Below are 23,304 nucleotides of genomic sequence, written 5' to 3'. Positions count from 1 at the left end.
ACATTTTTCTTTTGTTTTAAAAACCAGCTGATTAATTTTTAGTGATTATTGTTGTAGCTTGAATGTGCACCAGTTCAAAATATGACCAACTCTGATGATCTAAACTGATTCCAGGAAAAATAGTTTTCCTGAACTTGAAATAACATATTTTTAAATTTCTTTTTGTCTTAAAGGATGGGGTTTTACTATTTAAGTTGGAAGCAAACACTGAAATGTTTATAGTTTCAGAACTTCAAAATTAAAGCCAGCATTGATTATATTAAGTTTAAATTATTTGTAAACAATTTTACTTGTCATTCAAAAACACATATGACACTTCAAAGCAAAAGAGATCATTAGCATAGAGATGAAGTGTGTGCAGGTTCAGGACCTAGTCAGTGAGTCATGAAGAGCCAGAGAGAAAGATAGAGACAGACTGAGAATACATATGTGCTTCTACACCAGTAAGCTAATAAAAGTAACTCTGGAATCATCCTAACATTTACACTCTGACCTAATCTTTAGCTTAGTGATTTAGGTATCACTGAGATCATGGTTTATTTCATACAAAAAAGATGTTAGGGACTCTATCTAATTTCATCATTTGTATCAAACCATGATCCCAACCTCTCTGTAGTCAACATTTCTAGATTTGTATTGGGGGGCAAGTAAATATAGAAATTAATTAAGAGTTCAAGACAAAACTTTGTCCAAAGGCTTTATTTTCCCTGATCAGGGCTGAAGAAAGACTTTGTCTTCTACTCTCTATTTCTCTCTTTCACTTTTAGAAACATGGATTCAGACACACTGCAGGTCTTCCAGAGTGAACTCACCTGCTCCATCTGCATGAACTGCTTCCTGGACCCCGTCACCATAGACTGTGGGCACAGCTTCTGCCGTCCCTGTCTGAGCCTTTGCTGGGAAGAAGGCCAGACTCCAAGGAGCTGCCCTGAGTGCAGGGGAATATCAGAGAGGCCCGATTTCAAAACCAATATTGTCCTCAAGAGGCTGGCCTCCCTTGCCAGACAGGCCAGAGCTGACCACAACCACCGCTCTGAGGAGCAGATCTGTGAGACACACCAGGAAGCCAGAGGCCTCTTCTGTGAGGCTGACCAGACCCTGCTCTGCGGGCCCTGCTCTGAACGCCCCGAGCATGCAGCTCACAGCCACAGTCCCATACACAGGGCTGCTGAGGAGTCCCGGGTAGGTGATGCCTCTAGAGCAGTTTGGGATCTAGAGGCTCCCAAGTCAGAGAGAAAGACGAGGGTGCTATGATGGTGATGGGATGGAGACAGTGGAGGTGGGATTTCTGAATGTGGATCCTCACATATAATGTGTCCTGTCAGGGTTGTTGCCCAGTTGTCCACACGCGTGGAAATGCAGCCTCCCGGGGCGGACACAGGCTTCTGATGGGAGTGTGAGGCTCACGCTCACGCTGTATTAGAGTCTGAGTGGCAATTTCTTAGGAAATGGATTTCATCATCTGTAAAGTTCCCCCAGTTCTCTAGTATGCAGTTCTGTCACTTTGACACAAATATTCCAATCAAATTAGATTCATGTGGGAAAATAGGACCACAGTACTCTAACTCAAGATTTCTGTGTTACCAACAACTGCCTTTGATCATGAATAAGGGGATAAAACTTATGATGTCATCTTCCATGCCACTAAATCCCATGGGTATTTTTCAGGAGAAACTTCTGAATAGAATGGATTATTTATGGGAAATGAGAGAACAAGTGCAACTCATTCTGAATCAGGAAGCTAAAAAAGCTCGGTCATTTAAGGTAAGAATAAAAATGTTCTTATTTATTTGTATAGATATCGATAGAATGCTAGCTTAGATGTTTAGGTCAATATAAGTTCCCCTTAAAGGATATTGGTCTCTTTCTTGGAAAAGTATTGTTTTCAAATGACCTATCAGTAATCACAGTTAGAACAGGCCAATGCGTTCTAGTTCAAAGAATACTGGTTGAGTAATATTCCATGGTGTATATGTACCACAGCTTCCTTATCCATTCGTCACCTTCTCCCACAGAGTCCAAAAGTCGGTTCTGTACATCTGTGTCTCTTTTTCTGTTTTGCATATAGGGTTATCATTACCATCTTTCTAAATTCCATATATGTGTGTTAGTATACGTATTGGTCTTTATCTTTCTGGCTTACTTCACTCTGTATAATGGGCTCCAGTTTCATCCGCATTGAAATGTGTATATTATCTAGGGTGAAACAGATCACCAGCCCAGGTTGGATGCATGAGACAAGTTTCGGGCCTGGTGCACTGGGAAGACCCAGAGGGATTGGGTGGAGAGGGAGGTGGGAGGGGGGATCGGGATGGGGAATACATGCAAATCCATGGCTGATTCATGTCAATGTATGACAAAAACCACTACAATATTGTAAAGTAATTAGCTTCCAACAAATAAAAATAAATGAAAAAAAAAAAAAGAAAAAAAAAATACTGATATGTTGGAAAACCAAAGCATGAAAAGTAGGCCTAGGCCAATTTTGAAGGTTTGAATAAATGTTCTCAGACATGAAGTATAAGACAACGTTGCACTCAGTGTGACTGAGAAGGAGGAGAGTAGTACCTAGAGGGAAAATAGAGCATATTTTAAAAACTTGACAAAGTGGGATTTGCCTCATAAAAGAATACTTAGAAAAATCAGGGAAAGAAAAAAGAGAAAAACAACATTCAGGTTAGAAAGGAAATAATTGATACAGTAAGAACCCTGAGGTTTTGGAGAAGACTTTTGAGAGGCCCTTGACTGTACAGAGATCCAATGAGTCCATCCTAAAGGAAATCAGTCCTGAATATTCATTGGAAGGACTGAGGCTGAAACTGAAACTCCAATGGTTTGAGCACCTGATGGGAAGAACTGACTCATTGAAAAAGACCCTGATGCTGGGAAAGATTGAGGGCAGGAGGAGAAGGGGGCAACAGAGGATGAGATGGTTGGATGGCATCACCGACTTGATGGACATGAGTTTGAGCAAGTTCTGGGAGCTGGTGGTGGACAGGGAGGCCTGGCATGCTGCAGTCCATGGGGTGGCAAAGAGTCAGACATGACTGAGGGACTGAAGTGGAGAACCCTGAAGAATCCTCCTAGGAAGAGAGTCTGGGACCCCTCAGTTAGCTTGATTTATACACAAACAGAGACTAAGCACTAAGACAGGAAAGACCCACAAATATTCAAGATCTTTTGATGTGTGAGGCAAAACTTTTTCAAGAGCTTTTTTGAATGATATTTAGGAAATAATATTTGAGATTTTCTTTTGAATGTGAATGTAATCAATGCTTTGAATCCACTATCCCCTCAGAAGTTTGTGGCCTTAAGAAAAGAGATAATCAAACTTGAGTATCAGAGGAGATGACCTTTTGAATGTGAATGTAATCAATGCTTTGAATACACTATCCCCTCAGAAGTTTGTGGCCATAAGAAAAGAGATAATCAAACTTGAGTATCAGAGGATGCATCCGTTGCTCCAGGGGGAGGAGCAACTGCACCTGGAAGCCCTGGAGCAAGAAGCAAATGAGATTTGTCACCAACTCCAGGAGAGTGTGTGCAGAATGACTCAAAAGAGAGAAAGTCTGAAAGAAACCTACAGAGAGCTGACTGAGATGTGCCACAAGCCGGACATGGAGCTGCTCCAGGTGAGAAAGGAGGGTCTGTTCTCAGAGAGAGAAACACTCTTCTAGACGAGTTGCTGTGACACTGAAATGTTCCCTGCATATACTGTTACTCTCAGCTAAGGGATGGTGCTCCCTGACTCCCATTATTGTATTTGTCCAATCCTTTAGTTCATCCTATCCTGGTAATCTTAGGAAGATTTTTGCCTTTTTTCTAGCTAACATAGGGCCAGATATTTTCAGTTTGATCCAGAGTACTATTCAGACAGATGATCCAAAACCAGCAATATTCTGTGACCAGGGGTCAGTTAACTTCTTGGAATAAATCTCAATAGATGTTATCCTAAACCTTTGTCACTTGCTGTTATCCCAAACTTAGTGCAGACATTGAGGTTTTGCCCATTTTCTAAGCAAGATTATCAGAATTGGTCATTAGTTTCAAGGTACTCTAGAGTTCGTTTTGTATGGTTCCCTGTTTTGCTCTAATTTTTATCATTGATGATGAGATCTCTCTTTGGGAGCAGCATGGGCAATGAGTGACATTGGAATCCTAGATGTGGCTGCATCATTGCACACACTCTTCCTGGCCTCCTTCCTTCCTTAATGTGCCCTGAGGAAGCCCATCATTTTTTAGTTTAAGCTCTGTTATTAAGATGGTTTCTGATTGTTCCTTAGAAGAGAATGAGTAAAACAATACCTTATTGAACAATCAGGAATAGTACAGAAGTTGTGAAAGGACTGAACTTTCATGATTAACATCATCTTTTTTTTTTTTTTCATTGCAGGCCTTGGGAAATGTATTAGAGATGTGAGTATAAATTAATGATTTTTTAATTCTGATCAACCTTCTCTGTTTGATTAAGTGGATTACACATTTCTTTCTTGGTACCATTGGAAATTGCTTTCAGCTCCTCCTGAATATCTAAATTCCAGAGTGCAAAATCTCTTATTGAAAATGATTAGTATTTGCAGATATCTTATAAGCATGCTGCCATACACTTTTAGTCATTTGTAGACTACTTATGCGTGTGTGTTTGTGTGTGCGAAGTTGCTTCAGTCCTGTCCGACTCTTTGTGACCCTATGGACTGAAGTCCACCAGGCTCCTCTGTCCGTGGGATTCTCCAGGCAACACCTAATAGATAAATGCAATTTAAATGCTATGTAAATAGTTCACTGTGATTTGGAATTTTCAAGTTTTAACTTTTGGGACTTTCTGGAAGCTTTTTCTAAACATTTCCCATTCAGAACCAGAGTGGAGGGATGGTCGAGTGTGATAGACTGGGAATATGGAATTGACATATATATGCTCTTTAGTCACTGAGCCGTGTCTGGCTCTTTGTGACCCTGTGGACTGTAACCCTCCAGGCTCCGTGGAATTTTCCAGGCAAGAATACTGGAGTAAGTTGGCATGCCCTACTTCAGAGGATCTTCTTGACTCAGGGACCAAACCTGTGTTTTATGTCTCCTGCATTGGCAGGCGTGTTCTTTACCACTAGCACCATCTGGGAAGCTCATAATAAATTTTAGTGAAGGGAGTTTTCTAAGCTATCAAAAAGGAAGCACCTACCATAGTGAGTTGGAAATGAATAAGAGTAAAGATGGAGATTCCCTAAGAATGGGGAAAAGGGCTGTGATTTTGTTACTAGCAGTAGCAGTGACTCAGCCTGCTCCATCACAGCAAGCCCTCTTGTATGCAGGACCTCAGAGGGAGGGCCTCCCGGTGTTCTCTGGGATATTAGACTTCCAGGACCAGGGAAACCAGGCTTGAATTGGAGGCGCTTGCTGGGCTAACGAGAGCAAAGCTGTCTCGCTCAGTGAACTCTTCCTTGTATTAATAGAAAGTATGACCCAGATAATCACGATGGTGTGATCACTCACCTAGAGCCAGACATCCTGGAAAGTGAAGTCAGGTGGGCCTTAGAAGGCATCACTACAAACAAAGCTAGTGGAGGTGATGGAATTCCAGTTGAGCTATTTCAAATCCTGAAAGATGATGCTGTGAAAGTGCTGCACTCAATATGCTAGCAAATTTGGAAAACTCAGCAGTGGACACAGGACTGGAAAAGGTCCATTTTCATTCCAATCCCAAAGAAAGGCAATCCAGAAGAATGCTCAAATTACTGCACAATTGCACTCATCTCACACGCTAGTAAAGTAATGCTCAAAATTCTCCAAGCCAGGCTTCAGCAATACATGAACCGTGAACTTCCAGATGTTCAAGCTGGTTTTAGAAAAGGCAGAGGAACCAGAGATCAAATTGCCAACATTCGCTGGATCATCGAAAAAGCAAGAGAGGTCCAGAAAAACATCTATTTCTGCTTTATTGACTATGACAAAGCCTTTGACTGTGTGGATCACAATAAACTGTCGGAAATTCTGAAAGAGATGGGAATACCAGACCACCTGACCCACCTCTTGAGAAACGTATATGCAGGTCAGGAAGCAACAGTTAAAACTGGACATGGACCAACAGGCTGATTCCAAATAGGAAAAGGAGTACATCAAGGCTGTATATTGTCACCCTGCTTATTTAACTTATATGCAGAGATCATCATGAGAAATGCTGGGCTGGAAGAAGCACAAGCTGGAATCAAGATTGCTGGGAGAAATATCAATAACCTCAGATATGCAGATGACACCACCTTTATGGTAGAAAGTGAAGAGGAACTAAAAAGCCTCTTGATGAAAGTGAAAGAGGAGAGTGAAAAAGTTGGCTTAAAGCTCAACATTCAGAAAACTAAGATCATGGCATCAGGTCCCATCACTTCATGGCAAATAGATGGGGAAACAGTGGAAACTGTGTCAGACTTTATATTTTTGGGCTCTAAGATCACTGCAGATGGTGATTGCAGCCATGAAATTAAAAGACACTTACTCCTTGGAAGGAAAGTGATGACCAACCTAGATAGCATATTAAAAAGCAGAGACATTACTTTGCCAACAAAGGTCCGTCTAGTCAAGGCTATGGTTTTTCCAGTGGTCATGTATGGATGTGAGAGTTAGACTATGAAGAAATCTGAGGGTGGAAGAATTGATGCTTTTGGACTGTGGTGTTGGAGAAGACTCTTAAGAGTCCCTTGGACTGCAAGGAGATCCAACCAGTCCATCCTAAAGGAGATCAGTCCTGGGTGTTCATTGAAAGGACTGATGCTGAAGCTGAAACTCTAATCCTTTGGCCACCTCATGTGAAGAGTTGACTCACTGGAAAAGACCCTGATGCTGGGAGGGATTGGGGGCAGAAGGAGAAGGGGACAACAGAGGATGAGATGGCTGGATGGCATCACCGACTCGATGGACATGAGTTTGAGTAGATTCTGGGAGTTGGTGATGGACAGGGAGGCCTGGTGTGCTGCGATTCATGGCGTCTCAAAGAGTAGGACATGACTGAGCGACTGAACTGAACTGAACTGAATCCTTGATGACTACTTGTTATCTCACGTCTCAAAGGAATTTCCTGAATTTTCTGGTCGCTGTAAACTGCCCAGGATCTTTGCATTACCTGAGATGGAATAGGGGAAGGGAATGAAGTTCAATGAGTTGAAAACTGAAATCATGTCTTGGTAGAATGGGGACATTGCAATTTGATATAACTTACATTTAGAAAAGAATATAGTAACATTTTTATATTCCCAAGTGTGTAGAATATAATACACATGTAATTAACCAAAAAATAAGAGAATTCTGAAAACATATCCTGGAATAAAATCTTTTTTTTTTTTTTTAGTGTTCGTATGATTAGACTTTGGCCTTGACATGTATTGATGTCATTTGTTACAGGACTGACTTGACACAGATGCAGAAACCTCAGTCAGTGAACCCAGAGCTCACTTGCTGGCCTCTCACTGGACTCCTAGACATGCTGAACAACTTCAGAGGTGAGAGTCAGCCCTGTGCTGATCAGGACTGTTCATTAGAACTCCCTAGGAAGGAAATTCTTCTGTTATTTTACTTCTTCTGACATCAAGTTAGTACATAACTTTACAAAGTTGCTACGTATTTTCTGCATATATTAATAAGATGGCAGTTGAATTTTGCAACCTATAGTTTACTAACAATTTAAAACCAGACACATATATTTATGTCATAAGCAGAGCAAGAAGAGAGCAACTAGGTTGCTTATGTGATTATAAAGACATAGAATTTAGCTTTGTGAATATCAATCAATCAAAATATCAATCAATATTTTGTTTACTCAGTTATTTCACTCGTGAAAGTTAAATATGTCCTTGCTGGGTTCTAATATGCTCTCTATTATAACTGCCTTTATAAAAAAACTGCATTGTAAAAGAATATTTTATTATCAGAAAAAATCGACAAGAAAGACTAAAATGGCTTAAGTAGAGTAATTGTGTTGCTATTGGATCAATCTCAAAACAAGTGAAGGATATGTGAACATGGTTAGCCAGAACATACTTTTAGAAGTTCCCAAAGTATTCATTTATGCCTTTTCATCAAATTTTGGACCTTTGAAAATAATTGATACAGAATGTACCCCAATAAATATCCATATGATAGTAACATGTCATTCACATGTTTCATGGTATTAAAGACGATGGAAATAAGAAACAATTTCTAAACAAAAGAAAAAATAATGCTTAGGTTAATCCTGAGGCAAAGTATCAAGAGACTGACATTAAATCAGATTTCACATACTTCTCTGTATATGTCTTTTTTTTTTCTTTTGCTAGTTGATTTGAGGTGCTTCTATATGCTGTAGATACTGATAATAATTATTCTTCACAGAAAACCAGTCTGAACTCCATCTGCTCTTTGTTTTTTGTTTCCTTGGAGGAAGGAAAATGAAAGAATTTACTGAGTAGAGAGATTCTGTCTCTCATGATATGGAAATCCCAGTTGCTGACCTGATTTTTGTTCTCTCTGCAGTGGATAATGTTCTGAGTCAGAAAATGACCTTTCATAATGTGAGCCTTTCTGAGGATAATACAAGTCTGATGTTTGGAGATGATGACCACGGTGTGTCCAGACAGCCCCGTGGTGGGGAGAGTTTCGTGGCCTGGGGAGCTCGGGCCTTCACCTCCGGGAGGCATTACTGGGAGGCAGATGTGATGCACCCCTCCAACTGGATTCTGGGCGTCTGTAAAAACATCTTGACAAGTGATAACAGTATCAGTATTGATTCTGAAGAAGCATTTCTTCTCTTTTCTATGAATGTGAATGATCATTATAGTCTCTTCACCAATGCGCGACCCTTAGTTCAGTATGTGAAAAGGCCTCTGGGTAGGATTGGAGTGTTTCTGGATTATGACAATGGAACTGTGAGCTTCTATGACGTTTTCAGGAGTTCCATCATATATAGTTTCCTTCATTCCCCCTTCTCCTCCCCTCTGAAGCCTTTCCTTTGCCTTAGGTCTCCATGAATTGCCCACTTCTGGGACCATTTATTGAAACTACTTCTCTGGGGATCTTGCGGCCCTTAACCTCATGTGAGGCCACAGGATACCTGTCCAAGCATATTGTTACTTAATGTAACATAATGATTGTATGTTTACAAAATGGCATAACCCTGCTCTATGAATTAACTTGTTAATTAAATTTTCTTTTAATAAAAGTTTTTTTAACGGAGTATTTAATAGAATATAATCCATTGCCTTTCTTCCTTTTTAAGTAACAATTCTATTAAACTGAAAATTATATATCATAAAGATCACTGCATTTAAACCACATGATTCAATGTCTTCTAGAAATATATGAAAATGTGTGCAACCAGAAATATCTAATTCCCGAACATATCAATCACTGCCCAAATTTCCAATGCCCATTAATGTTTACAAACTTCCTGAGCATATACCATCTCATCATAACATTGAGCAAACTTTCCTCCAATTAGTAGATAATTTTAGTACTTGATGGAAATTTCCAAGAAAGAAGAGACGGTCTTTATCTTTTGTGGTGGTTTAGTCGCTATGTCATGTCTGACTCTTTTGTGACCCCATGGACTATAGCCCGCCAGGCTCCTCTGTCCATGGGATCCCCCAGGCAAGAATACTGGAGTGGGTTGCCATTTCCTTCTCCAGGAGATCTTCCCAACCCAGGATTTGAACCCGAGTCTCCTGCATGCCAGGCAGATTCTTTACCAACTGAGCTATGAGGGAAGCTCCAAAATACTTTACTTATTTGTTTGGCTGCACTGAGTCTTAGTTGTGGCACATGGGATCCAGAGCAGGCAAGGTCAGTAGCTGCAGAGCGCAGGTTTAGTTGCTCTGCGGCAAGTGGGATCCTAGTTCCCTGACCAAGCACTGAACCTGCCTTCGCCTGCATTGCAGGGCAGATTCTTAACCACTGAACCACCAGAGACGTCCTAAAATAGAATTATACAGTAGATATTTTAAACCTCAAAATAATTTAATTTTTTGTAAATCTGTAAATCAATTTCCTCTTTTTTGTTGACGTCATCCCTAGCATTTTATGTCTATTATGTTATATATTTATATTTTATACTGCTATGTTTTCACTACCCAATGCAGTATATAGAATATAAGTATTAGGTGGATCAATGAAACATTCCTGAATTAAAGAATTCACATAAACAAGTATTATTCCACCATTAATAAGGTTTTCTAAAGTGTAGCTAAAGTAATAGACTGGGCTCAACACTTCACATTTAGTAAGGAAAATAAATGGGCTTCACTGAGTAACAAAGTAATTAGAAGAGACCATTTGAGCACAGGTTAGAAAATGCTGTTCAGTGGTGTAATCCTATCTCCTTTTGTGATGATATGGTAGAAAGAGTGCCCTTAGAAGTCACTGGAATCCAAATAGAACTGCCATATGACCCAGCAATTCCACCTGGGCATACACACTGGGGAAACCAGAGTTGAAAGAGGCACTTGTACACTGATGTTAATCACAGCACTGTTTACAGGAGCCAGGACATGGAAGCAACCTAGATGTCCATCAGCAGACGAATGGATGAGAAAGCTGTGGTACATATACACAATGGAATATTACTCAGCTATTAAAAAGAATGCATTTGAATCAGTTCTAATGAAGTGGATGAAACTGGAGCCTATTATACAGAGTGAAGTAAGTCAGAAAGAAAAACACCAATACAGTATATTAAGGCATATATATGGAATTTAGAAAAATGGTAATGATGACCCTATATGTGAGACAGTAAAAGAGACACAGAGATAAAGAACAGACTTTTGGACTCTGTGGGAGAAGGCAAGGGTGGGATGATTTGAGAGAATAGCATTGACACCTGTATATTATCATTTGTGAAACAGATCGCCAGTCCAGGTTTGATGCATGAGACAGGGTGCTCAGGACTGGTGCACTGGGATGACCCAGAGGGATGGGATGGGGAGGGAAGAGGGAAGGGGTTCAGGATGGGGGACCCATGTACACCCATGGCTGATTCATGTCAATGTATGGCAAAAACCACCACAATATTGTAAAGTCATTAGCTTACAATTAAAATAAATTAATTAATTGAAAAAAAAAACAACAACAACAGTCACTGGAATCCAAAAAGCAGGAAACCATATCTGAATAACATATATTTGGAAATGTAATAAATGTATATAGTTCCACATTACTGACCTTAAAATATTCCTTCCTTTCATAGTAGTCTCTAAACATGGTGGAATAATGGTGAAGAAATTGTCAAATGAATGTTCTGTTTCATAACACCAAGTAATCATATTCCCACTTCCAATCCTCTATTGCCAATCCTGACCCAGTTCTAAGCTCCTCTCCCATAAAGCTAATCACACCTTGGTAATTAATATACCCTGACACTATCAATTTTTGAAATTTTTGCAAGTGAAATCACATATCATATACTCTTCTCTGTGTAGTTTCTTTTCTTTAAAATTATGTTGGTGAGATTCATTCACTTGGTTGCATGCAGCATTTTTATTATTTTGTTTTGTAATAGTTCAGTCTATGAATATACCACAGTTTACTGTCTCTGCTACTGAAGAACATGTTCATTTCCAATTGAGTGAGCATAAACACATGAAGAGAGCATACATATCTTTTTATTGAAAGAGAAGTGATACCCAGTGTGTAAGTAGGAGTGAAATAGTTGACTCGTAAAGCATATACTTAACATTTTGCCAAAGAGATTAGATCAACTTTCATACTTTTAAGCAATCGATGATTGCTTTGTTTCCTCCAATTTTTTGATAACACCTGTCATTATCTGTCTTAATTTTTTGGTCATTTTGTGTTTTCATTGTGGTTTTATTAATTTTTAAAAAGAAAAAAAAAAACTTTATTTTTTGACTTTGCTGGGTCTTTGTTGCTGCTGGTTCTTCCTTGCTGCAGGGGGCTTTTCTCTAGTTGTGGTGGTGGACAACTCTCAGACTGCAGTGCGGGGGCTTCTCATTTCTGTGGATTCTCTTATTGTGGAGTATGGTCTTGAGGGCATGTGGGATTCAGTAGTTGCAGCTCATGGGCCCTAGAGCAGGGGCTCAGTAGTTGTGGTGAAAGGGCTTAGTTGCTCCGTGGCATGTGTAATCTTCCTGGATCAGGGAGCAAATGTTGTCTCCTGCATTGACAGGCAGATTCTTGACCACTGAACTACCAGGGATGCCCTCAGTGTGGTTTTAACTTGAACTGACCTGATGACAAATTCAGTGGAACAATTTTTCATAGGTTTATCAGACATATGGATACTGCTTTTTTTTTTTTTTTGGTCCTAGTCCTTCCCTTCCCAGACTGTGACCCAGTGTTCCCAATTTCTCTGCCCTGTCTTCTTAAAACTCTTGCTGCCAGTTCCCAGAAAAATTACAGCCACCTTAATGCAGGGGCAGAAAATAAATCCCTGTTTGTATTTGTCTTTTCTGGATCAATAGGAGGAGAGATACGGTAACCCTTACCCTGGAGACTGAAGCTACTCATTACTATCCTCGTTCTTAGTGTTTGCATGTGGTTTGAAAATGTCTAATCTGGGTGTTATATACAATATATAATCTACCACAGGGAATTGTTAAGTTTGATGACTCTGTCAGGTGTAGACATGGTAGATCACTGGAAATACCTTGTGGTCCCAGACATATCTGGGTCCTTCATATCACATATTCAACAGAAAATTATCAAAACCTAGTGAGAGCTGGGTGTGTGGTCTACAATTAGGGATAAGAAAGCCTGGGCCCTCAGGGGAGGTTTTACATATGTGTGTGTGTGTATTTTTTTTTTCTGTAATGATTTCTTAGAAAAGTGGTTATTAAGCCAAGACAAAGTGACTTACAGATGGTTGCTTAGAGGGAGTGACTTCAGGAACTAGAGGTGGTGTGTGAAAGAGAGGAATATGAAACGCTGCAGAACTGACCTTCAGGAACAGCTGGAGGTGGCCCCGCGCGTGGTGGAGAAGGATCTGGGGAGACAGGGCTGTGGGGCTGCGGGTTTCTGGGGCCAAGGAGCAGAGAGGGCCTCTCAGAGCCATGTTCTCCTGAGATGGGAGGACAAGGCACAGTCTGCACAGAGGTCTGGCTCAAGGACTGTACTAGGGACTGTCTCTCTAGAGCCACTTCATGAACAGTAAGTACCAAGTCCTATTATATTTGGAAAGGTATTTTCTTTCCTCAGGACACTTCCTAAATATGAAGTGAAAACCTTGCTCTTTTGATGGTATATGGTTGGGAAGATCTCCTGGAGGAGGGCTTGGCAACCCATTCCAGTATTCTTGCCTGGAGAATCCCGTGGACAGCAGAGCCTGGCGGGCTACAGTCCATGGGGTCGCAAAGAGTCAGACACGACTGAGAGACAGAGCACATATGCTGTTAGTTTCCCTGGACTTTTATCAGGTGAACAAGGGTCAAGAGAGCTTTCTTCACTGCATCAGTCTGGAGTTCTCTGTTGTTTGCATAAAGTGTTCAATCGTGTGAACTTTTCACTTTTTCCTGTCTCCTGCTTCTTTTCACCACTTCTTTTCCTGAGACATTCTCTTTCTCTGTTTCCACCACCTCAGTCTTGCTCCCTATATATTTTATTCCTAGCTCTTTTCTTCTCAGTATGAAGCTTGATCCTGGAAGAGAGTTTTAGTTGGTTATGTCAGAGACTTATAGGAACTGGGTGGTACCAGCCACTTCACATGTTATTGTGGACTCCTTACGTATTTCAGCCTCTACTCACCCTACTTGGGTTAATCAGTTGTTGTTAAAGTGACCTGCCAACATTTCAAAGTATTTCTGTCACTAAGTTTTGGGGTTCTAAAATTGACTAGTTACTCTATTTCTTCCTTTTGCTTCCTTCTATACAGAAATTTTGCCCCATGGATCTTAGCTAACCCTGATATATCGCCACTTATTTGGGGACTTTCAGTCAGTTTTATTGTAGAAAGTATTCAGGAATGTTTATTTTGGATCCTAGTTTTTCTTCTGTTTTATTTTGAGATTTGGAAATATTGCTATGGTACATAGCGCTACGTGTGTATTGCCAGGATTCCCAAGTGTAGTTTTGGGAAATGCACTGTAGAAGGAAACAAAGAGTGCCTCTATTCTGGATCACTGTGCTGTCAGTAGTTTCCGTACATTGTATATAAGACAAAAAGAAGACAAAGGAATTGTAGAAGGAGTTCTCCAAGGCATTGTGCTATTATTATTAGGCATCCCCTATTATTATTTTGTGTAAATATGTCTATATAGCACCAGCACTGTTATAAAAATTTCTAGAAAGATGCTTTGAGCCAGACTTAAAACCACATTCTAGCAAGATTGTAGGTCATCATGACATAAATATTGTACAAAAATTTCATTAAATGTATTTAACTTTTTAACATAATTTGTTTTGTTATCAGGTATGTGTTAATAGTTTCTTGTTGGAATTCAGTAAATGAGAAGTGTGGTAGATAGATGAGATAAGGCAATAAAGGAAGCTAAGTGCTACAATCTAAATGTCTAGGTAACCCCCAAACTCATATGTTGAACCCTAATGCCTGAACTGATGACTTTAGGAGGGGAGTTCTTTGAAAGCTGCTTAAGTCATGAGGGTAGAGTTATGTGAACGGGATTAGTGCATTATAAAAGAGGCTCCAGAGAGATCCCAAGTCTCTTCCACCAAGTGAGGTTACAAGAAGTCTGCCTCCAAAACAGAGCCATCAGTCAACCATTGTGGCACCCTGACCTGACACTTCCAGCCTCTAGAACTGTCAGTTTCTGTTGTTTTTCAGGTTTATGATATCTTTGTTATAGCAGCCCCAATGGGCTTAACCTAACATGTTCTATGAATCTACTGTGAGCCAGGCATTGTATAGGCATTAAATTTAATCTTCAATATCATACTTCACTGTGATTTTATTCTCATTTCATGAAAGAATAGGGGACCCAGCTAAGGAAAGAATTAAATATTTTAACCCATGTCATCTTACTTTAATAACAAATTCACAATTTTAATTTCTACTTGCCAAATTCCAGAATTTTTTGACTAAATAGTGCTTTCTATTACTGATCATACTTACTGTTCAGTCTTCAAAGACAGAATGAAATATTTTAAAGTCAAGAATTACAACTTGTACCTTTATATCACGTGCAATAAGACATGGCTTTGAAAACATTAGGAGCTGAATTTATCAGATAAAATGTGCTTCAAATTCACAAGAAGAGCCCCCACTTGACTGGATATCTCACTATCCTGAGTTATAAGCAATTACTAATATGTCATTGGGGCTTCCCTGGTAGCTCAGTTGGTAAAGAACTTGCCTGCAATGCAGGATACCCTGGTTCAATTCCTGGATTGGGAAGATCTCCTGGAAAAGTAGGCTACCCTCTCCAGGATTCTTGCCAGAAGAATTCCCAGGGACAGAGGAGCCTGGCAGAGTACAATCCATGGGGTTGCAAAGAGTTGGACATGACTGACCGACTAAGCACAGCACAACACTTCATTGCAAAAATGACTTATGAGAAAATCTCTTGATTTTCAGGTAAAAAAAAATCATATCTTAGGACTAAGTTTGCAGATTTAAAATCGAGGGAAACAAGTGACACAACCTGCTAAAGGATTTCCCAAAGAAATTCAACATGTTCACCATCTAGAGAGGGCTCTCCTGGTGGCTCAGACGAAAAGGAATCTGCCTGCAATGTGGTTTAATTCCTGGGTTGGGATGATCCCTTGGAGAAACAGATGACAACCCACTCCAGTATTCTTGCCTGGAGAATTCCATGGACAGAGGAGTCTGTGGGTCACAGTCCATGAAATTGCAAAGAGTTGGATACAACTGAGCAACTAACACACAACCATCTAGAAGGCACGTAAAACTGATAAATTACCAGAAACCTTAAGAGACTGAAAGCACATATTTACAGAGCTTACCTATGTATATAATTGCATACCCAAGACTCTATGGGGAATACATGTATTAGTCATTTTTTGAATGCCCAATGCCTTGTGCACTATTTATTTGTGTTTTTTCAGTGAAAACTCAAAATCAGCTTTAATAAATATTGGCTTTCATAAAATAAAAAAAAAATTAAGTACCTGCACTATCTGTCTATATGTTTATCTACCTACTTCATAGACTTTTATGTTTTAAAATAAAAATATTTTCGTATACCAATAATAAAAGCTATGGACTCTGGTGACAATGATGTGTCAATGTGCATTCATCAGTTGTTAAAAATATATGGTGCATACAGAGAGACTACCTGTACTAAGCTTAAGAACATGAGCATGAGGGAATCCCTGAACCCTAAGATCAAACAAAGAGATCCACAGTCCCCATCAGGCAGCATATTCTTCAGGAAACAGACTTGAGTCAGTGATCAAGGTCCACCTTGTACTGTTTCTGCACCTGCTCAGCTTGTTTCAGGTAAACTTCCTTCCGACTCTTCAGAGGCCTTGCCAAGATCTGCCAGTCTCCACCATGCTATCCTCTAGGGACACATCCTGCAATTCTTGAACTGACCACAAGTCCTGGTGGAACAATGAGATCTGCCCTTGGAGGGTTTTTTAGATTCTCCATGGAATTTAATCTTCATGAAAAAAAAACAAAACAAAACAAAACAGTTTTCTGAGGGAAAACTTCATTTCCTTCATATTTTCCTGAAATTTCTTTTGGGCTTTGGTATAGATTCTTTTGGAGACACTCAATTTCTTGGAATATTGGACTGGATCAGACAAGTACTCCCTTAATTGATCAATTTTCACCACAATAAGAGCTCCAGCTTCATCACACACAAGACTCATTAGATGAATTATTTCTTGAAGCTCTGGTGAGGTGCTTGTGATGCTGTTTCTGCTGGGAAAGGGAAGGAATGTTCCTTTCCTTCTATGCCCTAAATGGAATAATCACACATCATGTGTGATTCTAGAAGTTAATTGACCCTTAATTGACCCTTAAAAATAAAATGAAAACTGTACCAAAATCTAGTGTGAAATTTAAGTTTGATTTTCAGTGCATCATCTATTCTCTTTACCATCCACCTTGCCTCTCCAGCTTGCATTTCATCCAATTTTATAGAACTTATCCTAAATGGAATTTAACCAAAAAATGAGTCATTCAATCAAGAGGTTTAGGATAAGGGATGTAGTCCAGGGACTTCCCTGGTGGCACTGTGGGTAGGAATCTGCTCGCCAATGCAGGGGATGCAGGTTCGATCCCTGGTCTGGGAAGATGCCGCTTGCTGTGGAGAAACAAGGCCTGTGCACCACCACTACTGAGCTCTGCTTGCTGCAACTAGAGAAAGTCTGCAAAATGCAAGGAGGACCCAGTAAAGCTCCAAAACAAACAAACAATTTGTATTGTGTGTGTTGTGTGTGTTTTATTTATTTATTTTTTTTTCATTTATTTTTATTAGTTGGAGGTTAATTACTTTACAATATTGTAGTGGTTTTTGCCATACATTGACATGAATCAGCCATGGATTTACATGTATTCCCCATCCTGATCCCCCCTCCCGCCTCCCTCCCCATCCGATCCCTCTGGGTCTTTGCAGTGCACCAGCCCTGAGCACTTGTCTCATGCATCCAACCTGGGCTGGTGATCTGTTTCACCCTTGATAGTATACTTGTTTCAATGCTATTCTCTCAGAACATCCCACCCTCGCTTTCTCCCAGAGAGTCCAAAATTCTGTTCTGTACATCTGTGTCTCATTTTCTGTTTAGCATTTGGGTTATCATTACCATCTTTTAAAATTCCATATATATGCGTTAGTATACTGTATTGGTCTTCATCTTTCTGGCTTACTTCACTCTGTATAATGGGCTCCAGTTTCATCCATCTCATTAGAACTGGTTCAAATGAGTTCCTTTTAATGGCTGCGTAATATTTCATTGTGTATATGTATCATAGCTTCCTTATCCATTCATCTGCCAATGGGCATCTAGGTTGCTTCCATGTCCTGGCAATTATAAACAGTGCCGCGATGAACATTGGGGTACATGTGTCTCTTTCAGATCTAGTTTCCTCGGTGTGTATGCCCAGGAGTGGGATTGCTGGGGCATATGGCAGTTCTGTATCCAGTTTTCTAAAGAATCTCCACACTGTTCTCCATAGTGGCTATACTAGTTTGCATTCCCACCAACAGTGTAAGAGGGTTCCCTTTTCTCCACACCCTCTCCAGCATTTATTGCTTGTAGACTTTTGGATAGCAGCCATTCCGACTGGTGTGAAATGGTACCTCATTGTGGTTTTGATTTGCATTTCTCTGATAATGAGTGATGTTGAGCATCTTTTCATGTGTTTGTTAGCCATCTGTATGTCTTCTTTGGAGAAATGTCTCTTTAGTTCTTTGGCCCACTTTTTGATTGGGTCATTTATTTTTCTGGAATTGAGCTGCAGGAGTTGCTTGTATATTTTTGAGATTAATCCTTTGTCTGTTGCTTCATTTGTTATTATTTTCTCCCATTCTGAAGGCTGTCTTTTCACCTTGCTTATAGTTTCCTTTGTTGTGCAAAAGCTTTTAAGTTTAATTAGGTCTCATTTGTTTAGTTTTGCTTTTATTTCCAACATTCTGGGAGGTGGGTCATAGAGGAGCCGGCTGTGATTTATGTCGGAGAGTGTTTTGCCTATGTTCTCCTCTAGGAGTTTTATAGTTTCTGGTCTTACATTTAGATCTTTAATCCATTTTGAGTTTATTTTTGTGTATGGTGTTAGAAGGTGTTCTAGTTTCATTCTTTTACAAGTGGTTGACCAGTTTTCCCAGCACCACTTGTTAAAGAGGTTGTCTTTTTTCCATTGTATATCCTTGCCTCCTTTGTCAAAGAGAAGGTGTCCATAGGTATGTGGATTTATCTCTGGGCTTTCTATTCTGTTCCATTGATCTATATTTCTGTCTTTGTGCCAGTACCGTACTGTCTTGATGACTGTGGCTTTGTAGTAGAGCCTGAAGTCAGGCAGGTTGATTCCTCCCATTCCATTTTTCTTTCTCAAGATGGCTTTGGCTATTTGAGGTTTTTTTGTATTTTCATACAAATTGTGAAATTATTTGTTCTAGTTCTGTGAAGAATACCGTTGGTAGCTTGATAGGGATTGCATTGAATCTATAGATTGCTTTGGATAGTATAGCCATTTTCACAATATTGATTCTTCCAATCCATGAACATGGTATATTTTCCCATCTATTTCTGTCCTCTTTGATTTCTTTCATCAGTGTTGTGTGTGTGTGTTTTAAAAAGGAGAGATGCAATCTCGAAAAGTGGAGTAAAAGATCAAAGAGAAAGATGGTTAAGAAGAAAGGTCTTTCACGCCATACTGTTCTGAATTGCCTCCTTTGAACTATAGAGTGGAAGGTACAATGGAGGATTTGGGGATAAAAGTGAGATTAAAATGGATATGCTCCCTTTGCACTTGGTAAAAAACAAGAAAACACAGCTTTTCATGGTTTTTTAAAATTCATTTTTAATTGGATGATAATTGCAACAATGTGAACCAGTCATATATATATATATATATCTTCTTTCTTGAACTTTCCTCCCACCCCTCACCCTCTCCCACCCCTGCTAGGTAATTGCAGAGCACCTTCTCCCTGTGTTAAACAGCAATTTCCCGCTAGTTAGCTGTCTTTTTACTAGATACTAGGTAATGTTTACATTTCAAGGCTACTCTGTCAACTCATCCTACCCTCTGCATCCCCAGATGTATCCACAAGTCCATTCTATATGTCTATGTCTCCATTCCTGCCCTGCCACTGGTTCATCTGTAACATTTTCTAGATCCCATGTATAAGTGCCAATATATGACATTTGTTTTCTGCTTTCTGACTCACTCTCTATAAACAGGCTCTACGTTCATCTGCCTCACTACAACTGACTCAAATTCAGTACTCTTTACTGTTGAGTAATATTCCATTTTATATAAGTACCACAAAACTTCTTTATCCTTTCATCTGTCAATGGACATCTAGGTTGCTTCCATGTTGTAAAAAGTGCTTCAGTGAACATTGGGGTACATTTGTGTTTTTGAATTATGGTTTTCTCAGGGTGTATGCACAGTAGTGGGATTGCTGGGTGATACGGTAGTTTGAGTCCTAGTTTTTTAAGGAATCTCCGTACTATTCTCCATAGTGACTGTATCAATTTACACTCACACCAACAGTGCAAGAGGGTTCCTTTTATTCACATGCTCTCTGGCATTTATTGTTTGTAGATTTTTAATGATGGCCATCCTGAAGGGTGTGGGATGATACTTCATTGAGTTTTGATTTGCATTTCTCTAATAGTTATGCTGAACAGCTTTTCCTGTGTTTATTGACCATCTGTATGTCTTCTTTGAAGAAGGGTCTGTTTAGATCTTCTGCCTGGTTTTTGATAGCGTTGATTGTTTTTCTGATATAGTGCTTCAGTTTTTATGAATTGGATATTGTAAACTGAATTGGAAGAAATTATTGTTTAATATATTGTTGTGGACATGCTTTCTATGAGCATTCGTGAGCCATACAATTTCTGTTTTCAAATGGCCAGAGTATAATGAGCAATATAGAACAATTACAGTATTTACTAGGCATGACATTATATTACTACAGAATCCTGTATTTCTGTTATCTGAATTAATCTTTCCAATTTAAATTGGTTTTGACTTTCACAATGCTAAGGAAATTATATCACCTTATGATTAGTAGTAATTTATACATCAATTTGAATACTGACAGTCAGGCATCATGTGAAGTTGTTTTCTGTTTCCATGTCACTTTATGTAGAGTCTTCAAATTCCATTAGATTATGCTAACTATCTTTGGGAAATCTCAAAATTGACACCATTAAAAAAATATGCCATAGTTACTTTAAACTCCCCCCAAAAAGGGATTTTTCTTCAGTTGTGAGTCTGCAAATCAATTTCCTCTCTTTTATTGACATCATCCTTCAGCATTTTATGTATATTATGTTAGCTACATTTTGGAAAACTTTATCAATGATGGAATGATATTTGTTTGCATGAATCCTTTCATTCATGTACTGGTCCATTGATTCATCTTATACATGGACATGTTCTAAGTACTGCACTGGATAGTGGGAATATAGTAATAAGTAAAATGAATACAGTTTGAATTTTCCATTAAGGAGTAAAAGTCTACTAATTTGAGGAAAGTTTACTGAATACTGTGATGTGTTTGTATATGCTCAGAGAGTGTGAAATGAGAGGAACTACACTGGTCTGTATAGTCATGAAAAACTTTCCAGGAAAACTGCTATTGGGCTGAGATGTGCTGAATGACTAGGGTTTTGGAAAATGATAAAATCTGTTAAACAGTTGGATCTAATCAACTAAGTCAGCTTTAAAGTGTATACTAAGCACCATTACTTGTGTTTATATGTATACCACTTCATTCTTCCACCCCAGTGTAGTTCATTCATGCAAGTAAAGCACATTGCTTACAATGTATATGAACCCTGAAAGCATTAAGTGAAGGTAACCAGGTATAAAAAGCCACAAATTGTGTGATACCCTTTAATTGAAACTATATAGTAGAAAAATCCATGAAGAGAGGCTTCTGGTTCAAGATGGTGGGGTACAAGGACATGGGCTCACCTCCTCCTGTGAAAGTACCAAAATCACACATAGCTGTTGAACATCCATCAGTAGAATTCTGGAACCCATCAAAAAAAGATACCCTGTGTCCAATGACAAAATAGTTGCAGGAGGGGCACCATCATTATAAAATCAAACCCCATACCCACTAGGCAGGTGAGCCACAAACTGGAGAACAATAACAACAAAGAGGTTCTCCCAGTGTTGCAAAGGTTGGTTTTGAACCTGTCAGGCTTCCCAGCCCAGGGATACGATCTGACAAAGGGACTGGAAATCCCCATGGAATCTGACCTTGAAGGCCAGTGGGGCTTTATTACAGGACTTCCACAGGACTGGGTGAAACAAAGACTCCAGTCTTGGTGGGCACAAACCAAGAGGGAAGGAGCAGTGACCCCACTGGAGACTGAACCAAAACTATCTGCTAGTGTTGGCAGGTCTTCTGTGGAGGTGTGGGCTGGCAGGGGCTTAGCACAGGGATGGGGGCGCTGGCAGCAGCAATCTTAAAATGTCCCCCTTGGTGTAAGCCCTCTTGGAGACTGCCATGTGAACAGCTGACTCATTGGAAAATCCCTCATGCTGGGAAAAATTGAGGACAGAAGGAGAGGAGAGCATTAGAGGATGAGATGGCTGGATGGCAATGCTGACACAATGGACATGAACTTGGGCAAACTTCTGGTGATGGTGAGGGACAGAGAGCCCTGGGATCCATGGGATCCCAAAGGGTCAGACTGAACAGCAACAGCAGAGCCTGTAGACCTCAGGGCTGGGTCACCTTAGGCCAAACAACTAATAGGGAGTGAGAGCAACCCCACCCATCAACAGATAATTGGGTCAAAGCTTTACTGAGCAAGGCTCTGCCTACCAAAGCAACACCAAGTGTTTCCCACCACCAGTCCTTTATCACAAGCTTATCCAAGCCTCTTAGCCCCCTCCATCAGAAGGTAGAGAGAAGAAGCAGGAAGAACCATAATCCCAGAGTGACTAGAAGAAAACCCACATTATAGAAAGTTCATTATGATGAAAAAGTGGAAAGTTATGTTCCAGATGGAGGGACAATATAAAAGTCCAGAAAAATAACTAAATGAAGTGGAGATAGGCAAGTTAAGTGAGTGAAGTCGCTCAGTCGTGTCCTACTCTTTGCGACCCCATGGACCTACCAGGCTCCTCCATCCATGGGATTCTCCAGGCAAGAATACTGGAGTGGGTTGCCATTTCCTTCTCCAGGGGATCTTCCCGACCCAGGGATTGAACCCAGGTCCCCTGAACTGCAGGCAGACGCTTTAACCTCTGAATCACCAGGGAAGCCCACCTTCCAGAAAAAGAATTCAGATAGTGAAGATGATTCAGGATCTCAGGAAAACAATGGAGAAGATGTAAGAAACGTTATCAAAGACCTACAAGAACTAAACAACAAGCCAATAGAGATGAATAATATACTAGAAGGAAATCAATAGCAGAATAACTGAAGCAAAAGAATGGATAAATGACCTGGTGGACAGAGTGGTGGAAATCACTGCCACAGAACAGAATTTAGAAAAAAGAATGAAAATTTAAAAAAAAATGAATACACCTCTGCGACAAAATTAAGCACACCAACATTCACATTGTAGGGGTCCCAGAAGGAGAAGAAGGAGAGAAAGGACTTGAGAAAATATTTATAGAGATAACAGCTGAAAACTTCGCTAACATGGGAAAGGAAATAGTCAACCAACTCCAGGAAGTACAGAGAGTCCCAGGTAGGCTAAAGCCAAGGAGGAATACAACAA

General features: G+C 39.9%; 1 protein-coding gene across 1 annotated transcript; it reads left to right on the top strand.

Moving 5' to 3' along the window:
• Positions 1–771: 771 nt before the first annotated feature.
• Positions 772–8,987, top strand: LOC122430554 (tripartite motif-containing protein 64-like). The gene is made up of 6 exons (XM_043451178.1): positions 772–1,182; positions 1,669–1,764; positions 3,402–3,632; positions 5,307–5,329; positions 7,387–7,484; positions 8,494–8,987. The coding sequence occupies exons 1-6, from the start codon at positions 772–774 to the stop codon at positions 8,985–8,987; spliced, it is 1,353 nt and encodes a 450-aa protein (XP_043307113.1).
• The last annotated feature ends 14,317 nt before the right edge of the window (positions 8,988–23,304 follow it).

Source organism: Cervus canadensis, chromosome 29 (genome assembly GCF_019320065.1).
Source record: "Cervus canadensis isolate Bull #8, Minnesota chromosome 29, ASM1932006v1, whole genome shotgun sequence".
Taxonomy (NCBI): domain Eukaryota; kingdom Metazoa; phylum Chordata; class Mammalia; order Artiodactyla; family Cervidae; genus Cervus; species Cervus canadensis.
Note: the sequence above shows the minus strand (reverse complement) of the source record. Positions and strands in the feature narration are given on the sequence as shown.

Bases quoted from the DNA above. Each gene is read 5' to 3' on its own strand.
- LOC122430554 (XM_043451178.1), top strand. From the start codon at position 772: ATGGATTCAGACACACTGCAGGTCTTCCAGAGTGAACTCACCTGCTCC. The intron at 1,183-1,668 runs GTAGGTGATGCC...GGTATTTTTCAG, and splicing joins GGGCTGCTGAGGAGTCCCGG to GAGAAACTTCTGAATAGAAT. The intron at 1,765-3,401 runs GTAAGAATAAAA...CTATCCCCTCAG, and splicing joins AAAAAGCTCGGTCATTTAAG to AAGTTTGTGGCCATAAGAAA.